The sequence below is a fragment of the Apaloderma vittatum genome, unplaced genomic scaffold, assembly GCF_000703405.1.
Source record: "Apaloderma vittatum isolate BGI_N311 unplaced genomic scaffold, ASM70340v1 scaffold8185, whole genome shotgun sequence".
Taxonomy (NCBI): Eukaryota; Metazoa; Chordata; class Aves; order Trogoniformes; family Trogonidae; genus Apaloderma; species Apaloderma vittatum.
Window position 1 is genome coordinate 22,719 of NW_009715414.1, and position 14,408 is coordinate 37,126.

The following is a 14,408-nucleotide window of genomic DNA, read 5'->3' on the forward strand; positions in this document are numbered from 1 at the left end:
AGCTCAGACTTCCCTCATTCACCCATAAGGGATCTTGGCTAGCTCTGACTTTGAAGGTAAAATCCTGTTTCCTACAAAACCAGTAGAAGAACATTTGCTTTCAAGGTGCTGCCTCACCCATACCCAGCTGCTTGGATACTGTATACAGTGAGCATACTTCTGGTGAAGTTCAGCCTAAATATGGGAGCTGACTTCTTCTGATGCTTGTATTGTTCTCCTGTCTGCTGGTTTTAATCTTTTATTAGACGGTAGCCAGAAGCACCTAGCTCACAGTCCTTCTCTTGCTGGATGCTTATGGAATAATTAATTTCTGTCAGATGGTGTGACTGCATGTGTTTTAGTGTCCCTATAGCATGCCTTCATTGCCACTTAACACTATCGTGTTTGTTTAAAAGGAAATAAAATGAAAGCCAAGGTCACCGCTACATTAAAACACAAATAAATTGGATTTCCTTTGTTTCTAGTGGGGTTTTTTGGCCATGAGCGCCCTTCCCTTTTACTCCAGCCCTTTCTGACTATATTTTTCAGAGCCGTGGGATTAGGTGCTGCAGTGACCAAGGCCTATCACAGATCACTGTGTCCAGGGGTGTGTCTGACTGTGCTTTGGATGCTCTTCCAGCCTCTGAATCCTGTACAGCTCAGTGGGGCAGCCATTGCCCTGGAGCAGGGTGAACCTTAGGAACTGTAGCTGGATCTGGATGTTTCAGACTCCAGCCAAAATCCTCCATGTGAGAAACTATTTCCTTGTACTGGAAATCAGCCCTGGCAGTACAAGAAAGAGGCAAGTAAAGGTGGGGAGCAGCCCACCTTGGGCTGCCTCCTCGTGACTTTCCCAGGCAGTGTGTTCTCCCACTGCCCCACTATTTCTCCCAGGCCAAGAGCTGATTTACCAGGATTTGCATCTCCATCATTTCCAGCCATTCCCTCCCTTAATCTGCTCTCTAGCCAGCAGCCGAGGTGCTGAGCCTGTTCCCCTTCTGCCTGGCCTATGCTGGCATCCCTGGGTGGCTGCTCCCGTGGTGGAGATGCTGAGGCTAATCCAGCGTGTGCCCAACTGCCCCGTGAAACCTCCTCCCGAGCACCCTGGGGCTGTCAGGAACCATGGCCAACTCTCCCCAGTGTCACCCATGAGTAAGACCCATGCAGTCCCTAAGTGAACAGGTCATGGCAGTCGTCCAGACAGTGTTTGTTAAGTGTCTGGAATTTCCCGGGGGTTTCTATGACCAGCTCTGGCTCCTGGTGTTTTGGGGTCCGTTCCCTGGAGCTGTGAGCTGTGTTTATTCAGCAGGGTGTGTGATGCTGCTGCGTTATTTCAGAGGAGCAGACGTATCGTCCATTTCTGAGCTATTCTGGGAGTGTGTCCATGCGCTTCCGTGCTCCACTTCGGTGGGACCACCCGACACAGAGTAGGAGCGAACTTCACCCCCACGCCCAGGGTCCCTCATTGCTCCCAGTTCTCCCTGCTCGCCACTGTCACTGGGGGGGGTCCCACAGGCGTGGGGTGGCTGGTGCAGGGGTGCTGCGGCTGGGCCTGGGCTGGGGCAGGTTGGCCCCAGTTTGCCACCCCTAGGTGTGTGTGTGTGCGGCAGCGATGCTGATGCTCTGACCCCAGCGCTCGCTGCGCTGTTGCCGTGGAGATTGCGTGCGCTGTTGCTAGGCAGCTGAAGCATCTTCCCTTTCGTGCAGCAATGCCATGAAATTCTCAGCTTCCCTCGTTCCCATCTCCCTTCTTTGATTTCGCAGATATGATTCCTTTGGCTCTTATCCTACTTCATTCAGTTGCACTGCTGCAATTTCTTGGGTTTAACCCTGTAAGCCCTAAAAAGCCCGCCTGGCACTGCAAGTAGGATTTGTGGCAATGAATTCAGGGCTGAAGGAGTTAAAGTGGTTGGGGAGAGACTACAGAGGAAATGATTTCTAGCAGATAAACTACTTAAAATGTTCTGGCATTCTTGGAAGGGGAGGTTTGTGGCTGCAGTCTTTTATTCCATCTCTGATGGTTTATATGAATAAAAGCAGACAAAAATATCACTACAAGGTAAGAAAAACAGCTTGAATGGGCCTAATTAATCTCTTTGGTTATGATATATACTTAGGTTTTTTGGTATCCTCTGCTTGCATTTACTGATTTTAATGTAGCATGTGGATAACAATTTAGCTGTGCAACCTGTCATGTACAATATTTGACTTATTTGGCTTGAATAATAAAGATATCAGCCTGTGTTCTTGGAGTATACTGCATTAATCAGACTTGCAGGAGTGATCACATGGTACTCTATCGCCTTTCCCTGTTAGCTGCTGCTTGTCAGCAGCTGGCTGAGCTGTAGGCTGCAGGCCAGTATCTGCATACCCTTTTCTCTTCAGAATATTTCAAATATACTATCTCGTCATTATGCATTTTGCTGCAGTTTGACAAACTAAATGGTCCTCCTGCATGCTGAGAAGATTATTTTAAATTTCAGAGTATTTGTGTAGTTACTAGGCCATGTATGCATTTGAAGAATTCAGGTAGGCTCTCTGTTTTATACATCAGTGTGCTTGGTTTTTGTTCTCACAAGATTTTTGCTGTGTAATGTCAGTCAGCTCTACAGTTAGTTCTTCAATGTGCAAATATTTCTTGCGTTTTAAAATCGTTACCCTGTGCATGGGGAGAAGTGCTTGAAGGTTAAGATGCAGGTAACAGTAGCTAACTGCATGATGAAGTGCAAAGCTGGGTAATTGATTATATCTTGCACAAATTTCATCGCCATGCAGCCAGAAGCAGCGAGTACAGTGTAGTTTTAAATATAAACCAGAAACTGTTCTGTTTAAAAGGGTCTTTGCTATTTTTGGTTCCAGAGAATCTGACAGATGCTCCTTTGAGATAGAATACTGATTGTGATAGAGAAGGGAAAATTGATGCTTGGATTGTATATAGGATTATATTTTATGCTGCTGCAGAGTATACATGTCTGTTTTTCATAATCTTGTAGCTGCAGAATTCTGTATGAATTACATTTAAAATAACAATATGGTTAAGTTTGTTGGGGTTGGTTTGTTGTTTGCAAACATTTGAGCAACTATGATTGTTAGAGTATAAAATTAGCACCTTTTATTTGATATTGGTTCTACTCAGTGTTGCCTCTGCCCCCTCTCCTCCTGCATCCCCACCCCCAGTATAACTCCATCCTTATGCAAGTATTGAGGTCTTTTAAAACCATAACATATTTTTGAAGACATTGAACAGAATTTCTCTCCTTGCTAACAGAGTTGCTTATTTTATTTGGACTTGAGAAAATTCTGGTCAGTAGTTGTGGAGCAGGAGGGGGGTCTCACTTTTTTTTTTTTTTTAAATTTGTTTTGCTTAGTGTGTTCTGTTCTTACAACTCGTGTTATAAAATTGTCCAGATAAATTGGTGACAATGTTGGAACAGCATTAGGGATCACCTCATAATATGTTTGTATGTCATTATTATAAGGTATCTTAAAAATACCCTTTTCTTTTTGATGCAAAAAGTGATTATTTGACTAAGTATGTAACTAGAAGAGAGGATGGATTCTCTTTGTACACACGATGAGCATTCTATACCAAATACTTTCAAATTAAACTTTCTAGCCTCAGATGAAATATTATTAACATTATTTCTGCCTTTTGTTAATGCATTTATTATATTGGCAATTTCTCTTTGTGTTTTGCTGGTTGGTTTCATGTGGAAGTAAGCAGTGTCAAAAGCAGTAAAAGCAGGTACAGGACACCCCCCACCCCCCAAATGTCCTGATTCTAGGCATAAGGGCTGAGGAGATACAGGCTCATGTGTGCTTCTCCTGTTGGAAGATGCAGTGTGATGCTGTCTGAGGGAGAAGATTTTACTGGAAGACCAAATAATGCTGTGTAACTACAGTTGTCATAGGGGTGTCAGGAGATGCTTGAGATCTTGACATCGCTGATTGTTGGCAGTAAATTAATCTGTGAATGGGCCCTGAAATTACTATGCCACTTGCTATGCCCACAGAGTTATTTGTGTTTCACTCAGGTGGTTGGGTCCTATTCTTAATAGAGTGAAACTCTCAATAAATCTACACAAGAATAAAAAAAGCATTTAAAAATTCTGTTTTGAAAGCCTTAGCTGTCTTTGAGTGGCTTTCCTAGATATCTTGGGCCAGGAAGACACCCACTTCCGTGGCAAGAGGGGTCAAATGCTCATTACACACCCATTAGGCTTCTTAAATTACTTGTTCTGCTCTCTTAGACTTGATTTGGAAGTAGTATTAACATTTGATGGACAGACTGCTAGACATTTTCTTTTACATCTTCTGCACTGGTAGGGCTGTGGTTTTTGTATAGCAGCATTTAAACAACATTTATTTTATTAGGCATTTCCATGGTGTTTTGTTAAGGTTGTATCTGTATGTTGATGGTGTTTTTATGGTAGCATTCTTCTCAGGCCTGTGGCTGTATTACATTTTGATGGGACAAAGACATCTCTTGCAAGATAAATTAAAAAAAGGGATCTAGCCGAGCAGAGGGGTGAAAGTCTCAGTCCCATGAGCTCCTGGAAGCAAAGTTGATGTAGCAGTAGATGGCACTCTTCCCTGGACTGATGGCCCTTGGTCCTTGGCTGCCTTATGCTCTTTACAGGTGCCATTTTCCATGCGTAAAACATAAGCTTGCACTCCCACCGCATCTTAACTTTGTCCTTCAAGCACAAGCTTGCTTGCATGTTGCAGAAGCACAGCCATTTCCATCTTTTGGTGCACAGGGCTTGAGTACCCGAGTATCTAGAGAAGTGATGATCCCACTGGTGTTGGTTCATGCAAACCCATGCATGACATTTCTGAATCGGCTATTCCACTTTTTTCTTTCTGCCTCCATGGTTGGACCTTAGAGACCTGCAGAGCTCTCTGGAGGAGCAGTGAGGGCTACGGCACCTGAGCCCAGTGCCAAGAGGCATCACTGCAGTCTGGCTGCCCAAGTTCCACCTGTGGTTTTGATTTGATGCAGCCTTCCTCATTTTCCTGGCAAAACAGTGCTGGGGTATGTCTGTGAAGTGTTAAGTGGCTGCTGGACCTCTCTGCAGGAGTGTTTCTCTTAAGGGCTGTAAGTGACCTGGGTGTGCTGATTTAGTAGAGCCCTTTGAGGTGAAATATTCCTCCCTGTGGTTATTGGCTGGATAAACAGAGACTTAAGCCTCAGAAATGCATCAAATCCTCTTCGTTCCTTGTACTGGCCAAGCTTGGTTTATCTTCCTCTTGGGAAGAGACTAGTATCCCCTGAAAAGCTTCAATTGCTTTTAAAACGAGGGTTAAAGGAGCAAAGCCCCTTCTCGGTTTATATAGGCTGCTGGTTTCTATGTGATACCAATTTGGTCCATTTTCTTGCATTGTTTTCACAGAACTCCAAAGCTCGTACGATTTTGTTTGTAATTGGAGGTAAGATTGCTCATCGGCAAGGTTTTCTTATCACCTGCTGACTGCACTGTTCTGAGATGACTTTGCACATGAGGCCATCAGAAGGATGGTACCCTTGGCCACAAACAGTACTCCTCAGATGGTACCTTCAGTCCAGATTCAGCTCTCTAGCAGCAGAACACAAATGCATTTTTTCTTTTCTTTTTGTTGCCATGCCTTTATCTTTCTGGGCTTTTACTTGGTATTCTTCACAGTGAGCTAGTGTCTCTCTATTTCTGATACACCGCCCACCACGGCATCGCAGTATTTTTAACCACATCTTCTATTCCCCCATCCACCGAGCAAAACTGAGAACGAGGGAAGATGAGTCTCTCAAAGAGCTGGCTATGAAGAGAGGAAAAAAACCCGACTGATGAATAGAAAGCTAAGTTCAAAACGAACGTAAAGCACTTGGGTGCTGTGGCGCACGTGGAACCTCTCACCTGCTGGCCCCGGAACCCACAGCAGCAGTCGGGTGATGCCTCTGAGGAGGGGGTGATCCCTCGTGTCTAGGAGCAAGTGCAGAGCATGGGTGTAAACTCGCTATAGGTAAGTTTACTTTACCTATAGGCACTTATTGATTTAATTTAGCTGCAGAACCAGAACTGAACACTACTATTGAATGAAAAACTGGATGCCCCAAACTAGTGAAGAATTCTGGTTCTAAAGCGATGCTGCGGGTGCCTGTTAGATGCCTGCTCTGACTCTGGCTGCAGCATTCACTGCACTATGGCTGAGTTCAGATACTTCCAGGGTAGTCAGCATGTTTCATAAAGAGCAGTATAAAGGGCGAGCACAATCATTTTGGAAAGGTGGACATGATATTCAAACTTTAACGCAGGTGTTTTTTCCTTCCCTTTCTCCCCAAAGAAGTACCAAGATGATTTATGGAAGGAACAAAAGACTGGTGCTCTGAAGGGATGCAGGCATATCTTCTGTGGCTTTTGCTGCTGAAAATTTCTAGGAGGGAGACCTTTTCAATAATGTCAATTTTCAAAAGTGCAACTGCAATCTGAATAGGCAAACTTCAGGAAGCTATAGGTGAGGCACTTGAAAGGATTTGCTTGTGTCACGAATTGCTCTTTCAAAACAACCAAAAAAGATCTGCTGTTCTTTCATACAAGAAGTATGATCATATTGATGAACAAGAAGCATCAGGATAGTTGCCAGAAGACTGTGGAAAGGAATAATGGTCTTGCAGCACGATGGAGGAGTGGAACAAATTGTTGTTCCAAGTTAGTGATTCTGACCTCCCAGGTGAGATGGAACAGCTACTGGAAACCACATCAAACAGTGCAGTTAGTCTTTTCTGACAAGAGGGAAAACAATCGGGGAGTAATTTTTGCTGAAATCAAATGCTGTTAAAATGAAAGGGAGCAAAGAAGTTTAAAATGGAGAAAACACAAGGGTGGTATTTTGGCAGACCATAGTTGGTTGCACTATCTAAGCCCCTTCTAACCTGCGTTGCTGATCTCGCCATTTGCATTGTCATGTTCAAAATACCCTGTAGATGCTTAATAAATAACCATAAATGTGTCAACCTCGAAGCCAGCTTAGCTTCAGCAGACAAGTGATGCTGCAGGCCTGTGGAGTCTCTGCTTGCTCAGTGCTTGCTCCTCCTTGGAGTATGTCCACCGACAAACCAGTTTATCACATTCCTCTCTTTTGTCCTCATGTGGATGCAGGGAAACTGAATGCAAAAGTTGATAAAAATACATTGCTGAGAGGAAAGCTTTTGATGACATTGGCAAGTCTAGTTCATGTTGCAAATGTGAATAATGTGAATATTCCATATGAGGCACCTCATCAGAGAAAATGCCCCTACCTAAAAGGATAAAATCAGGGTTCCTTTAAGCTCCCTAATACCTTCTGCATCATTCCTCACTTAAGAGTTCACCGTTCAGTTTGTGATCAAGAAGCTAGATTGTAGAGGCTTGTTCTGAAACAAACTTACATTAAATTAAAAAGAGAAAAAGGAACTAATTTGTTTAGGTTTTTTTTCTCTTTTTTATTTATTTTTTTTTCCCTGAAGGTAGCTGCCTGAAATGTGCCCTTTGGTATTTGAAATTAATTTTTGATAGTTGATTTTTGGACAGTTGGTATTTATCCCCACAAGGCATACACCCTGAGGAAATATTGCTTCCTTAAACAGCAGATTGAATCAAATGTTTTTGCTGACATATTTTTCCCTGTGACAACTGACAATGCAGTTGCCACATATTTCACTGGTTTAGCACAGATACATCTGAAGTGAAGGAGAGGAGTACTTCTAAAGCAGTAGTATGAGAATATCATTGCTGGAAATGAAGATAAGCGCCTACTTTTCTCACAGCGACTATGTTGTAATATTTCTACTGAAGCAGAGGATAGATAGAGACTCTGTTAGAGATGGTGGCATTAGGTTTGGCCACCTTTGAAGAAGAAAACATTCCGGTGCCTGGCAGGGTAATCTTACACCAGATATAAATATGAAAGGAGATTTATCCCAGATAGGGGTAGAGGACTAGAGTAGAGCCCTGGTGTGTATGTTAGGAAGCAAATTCTAGTCACGTTAAAATCAATGTAAATTGTATGTAGGTGTGTGTTTAGTGCCTGAAATATAGGCTGCCTGTGGAAGTGTGCAGTGCTTCCACCTCTCCCCTGTCCAGCTGTACACCCTACAAAGCAAATGTCTCATGGTGCCAAAGACTGGGTAAGGTACCTGAGATGTACTGCAGTGTCATTCATTTGCAAACCCAAGAAATTGCCTCCCTGTTCCCTTTGCCTTCTAGGCGTGCTAACATGTTTTTGCATTCTTCTGTTGTTGCTCTCATCTCATATGCATGTTTATCTCCCTTTTTTTTTTAACTATCCTTGTAGTAATATTCACAAACAAGAAGTGGCTGCTGCTGTTTAACGAGGATCCAAGCACTTTTCAGAACTGAAGCTGGTTATCAGTTCACATGCAAACTGATGTCAATCTTGAAAATGAAAACAAACACATGAGTACAGATGGCTTCTTTAAAGTACAGAATTTATTATAATGTTTAAATTCACCTATGGGCATGAATTAGAGTAAGTCATTTGCAGTCCTATGTGCCTCTTTTAAGTCTTGGTGTAAAGTCTTTAAAGATAGGAAGCACTTATTTGAACTTTGATGTAAAACAGCTGCCACTCACTGCTTCTTACCTGCAGTGCCAGCTTTTTAGGGATGGGTTCTTGATTTTGCTATGCTAGTATCTCCCAGAGGTGCTGGTTATCCCTCTCCCTGCCCTTAACTTCAGCTACATGATGTCATGGATGTCTGACCTCCCTCTTGTGCAGCAAGGCCAAACAGATCAAATTTCTAGTCTTGCTATTTCTGCTATTCATAAGGTAAATACAGGATATGGGGGCTTCTTTCTGTGATATATTTTAGTCCTTAAGGGTTATTGTTTCCTCGGAAGGGGAAAAGGTGTTTTTTTCTACTTAGTCTAGCGCAAGTTGGGCTGGACTCATGGCCTTGTACTTCTGGAAACTGGTTTGATTCCTGCAGGAATCAGGAGCACAGATCTGGTTGGAGTGGCCAATGCTTCTCTGTGTTTGTACAGGAGGAAGGGTAAGACCTCACAACATCATCTGCTAGGAGGGGCTGACTGCTCACGGCATCCGCTCAGACCCCATCTGTATTAGCTTTGTGTTAGTCAGCTAAAAGTGGAGAAGGTATGGCGCTTGTGGGAAAAAAAAACCACAAAAGGTGATGCTTCATTACTGGAAGTACTTTTTATTTGAGGACCTGTGTGCTTTTAAGGAACGAGCTTTTCACCCTCCCCTTGAGATTGTGTGTGAGAACAGGCAGAAACTTGGGAAAGCTGCTCCCTGCCATTCTTGCACAAAGGCTGTATCTCAAATCCTCCTTTAGCTGTAAGATTTTTGCAAGCCTGGTTCCTGGTGTTCCTGGAAACTTTCTGTGTAAGGTGTGTGCATTCATTTATCTCAGTTTTGGTTCATACAACCTCGTGTGGTTTAGATCAGCTGCCTGTAAAGTGGGAGTGGCTCATAGAGGGCTTTGTGAAGGTTTGTTAGGAAAAAAAATGAGCTGATAGGACAGCTGAGAAATCGAAGATCAGAACAAAATGAAGTTTCTTCGTATTAATATGATGCTGTGTTGGTTCATGAGATTAGACAGAACCAAAATTAAATATTTAGAGTCTCTTTGCTTTAAGGTGATGCATATAGTTGCAGTTTACTAGCTGACCAGCAGCTGGAGAGCTTTTTCATGCCACCCAGGAGGAACATGCACACTTTGATACTCTCCATTGTATGATTCTGTTGACTGATGAGTCAGGCAGTGTGGTGTCCCCATGTTGATTTGGGATGGGCAGACTTAAATTAAAATTCTGCTTTGCCGAATTCTGGATGACTTGGGATGAAAAACTGTTTGTGAAGTCGCACAGAGTTGGTTTTAAGTCTGGATTGTCCACATCCCAGGCAAGTGTCTTGGGCACTTAGCTACAGAGCATGAGAGGTTGTGCTGTCTTTATGGAAACAGATGTATTTCCATAAAAAATGCTGTTGTAGTGGTCAAAGTCTGAGGATATAAATGAGGCAGTATTCAAAGGGAGAGTGACTATCTTTTATTAAACCAACTTCTGTAATAACAGACTAGCTTATTATTACACAAGCCCTTTACAGATCTGAAAAAGAGGTTTCAAGCAAATTATGAAGCTATCAAAGCCACCCAGAAGAAGGAGAATTCTCTGAAGAAAAACTTCTGCTCTTCTTTTCTTTAAAGTATCAATTGTAAGCAATGTTGCAAAGCCTCAGACTAATTTCCTATTAAATTTGTCTGTGGGAGAGAAGGGAAGAGAGGGAAGAATAAGCTTGTAAAGAAATAAAAGGACAGAAAGACTGATAAAAAATTAGGGGAAAGAGATTACTGAAACTTTTGTTTCGGACCTCAAGAAGTTTTTTATCAAAAAGCTTGTCCTTTCTTCTGACTGTAAGAATTGGTCTAATAAAAGAACTAGTCCTGCAAAGCTTGCCTCTACAATTGTCTTTGTTTGATGAGACAGCAGTTTTTGATGTTATTTCATGCTAACTGCATTTCATGTAGTTATCACTGTTCTGCCCAGTTGGCGTAGCATTGCTGCTGTTTGGCAAGGGGCTGTTTATATTTGTAAAGTTGGGTTAAAATGGAAGTAACAGATAAAACTCTTTTTGACATCCATTACAAATTATTTGAGATCAAAGTCACATTCTTTTAATTGAGGAATGGAAATTTAAGAGGCATACTTCAAAAATCAGCAAAAATTCATTTTACATGGATCAGATTTTCACAAGAGCATGTATCTGCTCTGATTGTTCCAGGGAGGAGGACCAGCTTGATGCTATTTATGTAGAAAATTGGCCTTTGTCTTTAAAGGCTCACATAGATGTGGAATATTTGAATTATTTGAAAATTTCTGTTTGTCTTCCAGTGCTAAACAATGTGGAAAATGTGATTCTAAACTTGCTTGTGTGTATTGCAGAATAGAGGGAGCAGACATTGTGACCCTAATATGGTAGAAGCTGCTGTTTTCTTAAATCCGTAATTTTTTTGGTGCATCATGTTGCAGGAAAATAAGACTGATAGATGAAGACTTCTTGCACAGGAAGATATTAAAATGGGCAAGCTACAGCACCCCTGTGTGATTTTTACATCATCTGTAAGATGTATCAGTAAATGTTTGTGATGGATGGAGCAGTATAGATGGGCAACGGTGGTCAAAGCCTTTTCAGAAGCATATACGAGAGGGACAAAGTCAAGAAGAAATTCAGTTGGAACACAGAGGAATGCTGTTAAAGCAAATGAAATGCGTTTTGCTTGGAACCTTGTCACCAGAGAAAGGGGGTTTTGCCTAGAGCCTGTGCCTTAGGTCACACGGCAGTTACAGTACTGCTTGGGAATAAATAAATGCATGTCCCAGTTAAGCCAGATAATTACAGCATCACTGTATGTCCTTTGAAACAGAGAACACAGCCTAGGCTTCACTATGCTTTAAAACAAGTAAGGCAGTTCGTTGAGTCAAATGTATGTGTGCTATACATGGTGCAACTGGACTCATCCCATTATGGTATTGGGACATTCCTTCTGCATGAGGAACAGCCGATGATTTAGGAATCCAAAGTCCTTTGTAATACAAAGGGTGGGAAAAAACCCACCACCACCTTTGGGAAAGGATCACCCTTTCGAGTCTGATGATGACGCTTCAAAGACTGCACTGGCTTGTTAGACGAGGTTATTGCTGCTAGTAATAGGTAGGGCATTCATGGCAATAGCTCCCCTATATCTGCTCCCTAAAACTAAGGGTATTTTCAAAACTCACTCACAGAGCACAGGCTCATTAAACAAAGATAGGCACTCATTTAAACTATTTATAAAGTGCAGTGTGAAAAGGAGGAGAAAGAAAATGTCCTATTAGAGAAGAAGATGAAAATGAGGTACCTGCAGGGTACAGCAGATGTAAAGTATCTCAGTAATTTTACGTCAAGAAGATGTCTGATTTGTTGTGGAAAGTCCTGACATTGCTGACAGAGATGTAACGATACCCAGGTCTCGAAAGTTGAAGTAAGAGAAAATCAGTCCTGAAGTATAATGTAAATTCCCAGCCCAGAGATGTAGGGAGTGGAGGGGCTGTTCAGAGGAGACTCTCTGCACTTGACATCTCCTCAGCGCCCTCTGCACTTGTGCCTCTTTCGGGTACGATTTTTTCCCTCCCGGGGAGGATCACATCTGTGCCTGCGAGAGAGCAAGCCTTGTGTCTGGGTGTGAGCTCAGGCCCTGCAGCTTCCCACGTCCCTTCTGAGCTCTGGCTGTGCTTGCATGTCTCCAGGTCTGCATCAGGGTGACCTTGATTGCCAAATACTGTGGAATTCAGCTGGCTGCTGGCATGTGTGTGGGCGAGGGGAGAGCAGGGGGTCAGACACAGACCGGTTTTCCCTGTAGATGTGCGATTTGGCTTCTGAGGTCCGGAATGTGTTTTGCTGCGCTTTTCTGGTGTGTCCTGTCCGAAGTATCTGCGGTGGATCCGTCTGGCCGGGTGATGCCGAGGACGGCAGCCCCAGCTCGGGGTGCAGGCGGGAGCGGCTGCCTCACTGCCACGCAGGTGGATGGCCACGTTTAGGGGCTCACCAAGGTCGAGGAGCCTGCTGTGATTTTATTTCTTGGCGTTTTTTCCCCGTCAGTTTCCCCAGTATGTGTTGTGTTCCAAGCGCAGCACTCAGCTGGTCATGCTTCACCACATTAAAGTTTCTGGTGCTTTCTCAGGACCTCTGAGGTTTTAAAAGCTGTATCTGCAAACTGCATGTATGTAAATTACATGAATGTAAATTAAAACAACTAAGCTGTGAACTCAGCCAGGTCTTTTAGTTATTTGTCAGTACTTTAAAAGGATGATGCAGAACCTTTTGGTGGGTACCATGAATAGAAACTTGAATTTTAAGAATGCATTTTGAGATGTACATCTTGTTTTATACTGAGTCCATCTGGTAGAGAAGATGTTGAGAAAATCCAGTGCAAGGGAAGCAAACCCCTGCCATTGCATTGCTACAGTGGAAAAACACACACCGTATTGCAGCTTTGCACTTGTGGTTTAAGATAATGATGAGCAGAAAGCGCATTTCCAGGGCTTTCTGTGTTGAGCAGATTACTTAAACCCAGATTCCTTCAGATGTCTGAGCTCAGCCATGGAAGCATTAAGTAAAAGAGTCAGAAACTTGACTAAGACTGCTCATGGAAACACTTATTAAACTTTAAAGGAGGCAATGAAGCAAGGATTAGATGTAGATGGGTGTGGAAAATAGCTGTGGAAACAGGTGTTCCTTGTCACTTTGGGTCTTACTTCGATGTTCAAGCAAGCTGAGGCGAGGGGGACAACGCTGGTGCACAAGTGGGGAGGTGCAGGTGTGCTGGCTTCCCTGGAATCGCAGCCACCCACACTGGAGCTGGTTAGAACCCCCAGAAATGTGTGTCACAGACAGCCATTCATCCAGGAGTCACAGGCGGGAGGAGTCATCCGGGTTTTTGGTGTCAGTGCTTAGCACGCAGGCTCTAGTCCTCAGTCCAAAATCTCTGTAAAGATGAGAGGGGATCTAATCTGACAGTGACGGTTGTGCCAGAGAACTGAGGATTTGTCTCTAATGCTGAGATTTAATGCAGATGGTACCAGGAGTGTTACATGTGTGCCTGCGGACATGGGGCTCGGTGCCTGCGACAGCAGCAGGGCAGCGGCGTACCTGCTCCTGCCCGAGGACAGCCCTGTGCCAGGCTGGAAGTTCTCAGGGTGCAGGGGGTGAACTGTTTAAACAAAAAGGGGGAGCAGAGCAGTGATGTGATCACAGCTTTGAGGGGACACGGATGTTCGTGTCTCACGACTGGGGAGTAACTAGGCTGAAACAAGTCTCTGTTGGTATCAGCAGGGCGCTTTCACTGCGGCATGTGTCCTTCATGCCATGAGCGTGGCTGCAGTCACCTGCCTCTGCAGCTGTGCTTCTCCAGAATTTTTCTCTCTGTCTCCTTCCCCTCAACGTGGCAATGCCCAGCCTCCACGGGGTGCCCCAGGGTTTCTGCAAGTCACAGGAACTCCCCTGCTTCACCCCTCACAAGACTCTTGAGCGTGTGCAGGATCACTCCCATGACTTTTCCCATGTTAGTTCCGTAGTGAGAGGTACCATGAGATGATAATTAAAGTGAGTAGAGATCTTTTCATCCATAAATGTCAAAAAAAAAGGGAGGCTACTTAGCTGTGTGTTACAGCCAGAGAAGTGGAGGTTCAGAGTGTTTTAGGAGCAGCATCAACGAGTGAGATCGTGGCTGTCGTGGGTCTCTCTGGTTCATGGATGCCTTCCCTCTGAAGCATGACTGTATGTGGGTATGTATACTTACTTACAAGTCTATATATTTTTATGTGTGTATTTCTAACTCATGCTATAAATGGAAGCCATTTTCAGATTAAAATGAAAGCGTTTGTACTGCATGAGCG

General features: G+C 43.6%; 1 protein-coding gene across 1 annotated transcript in view; it reads left to right on the forward strand.

Annotated features, from left to right (window-relative positions):
• The first annotated feature begins 2,417 nt into the window (after positions 1-2,417).
• EVL (Enah/Vasp-like) overlaps positions 2,418-14,408 on the forward strand; it is a 127,683-nt gene continuing 115,692 nt past the window's right edge. The window contains exon 1 of the mRNA XM_009869131.1: positions 2,418-2,508. Within this exon, the coding sequence (XP_009867433.1) occupies positions 2,486-2,508 (23 nt within the window). The 5' untranslated portion in view covers positions 2,418-2,485. The remainder of the gene's footprint in view (positions 2,509-14,408) is intronic.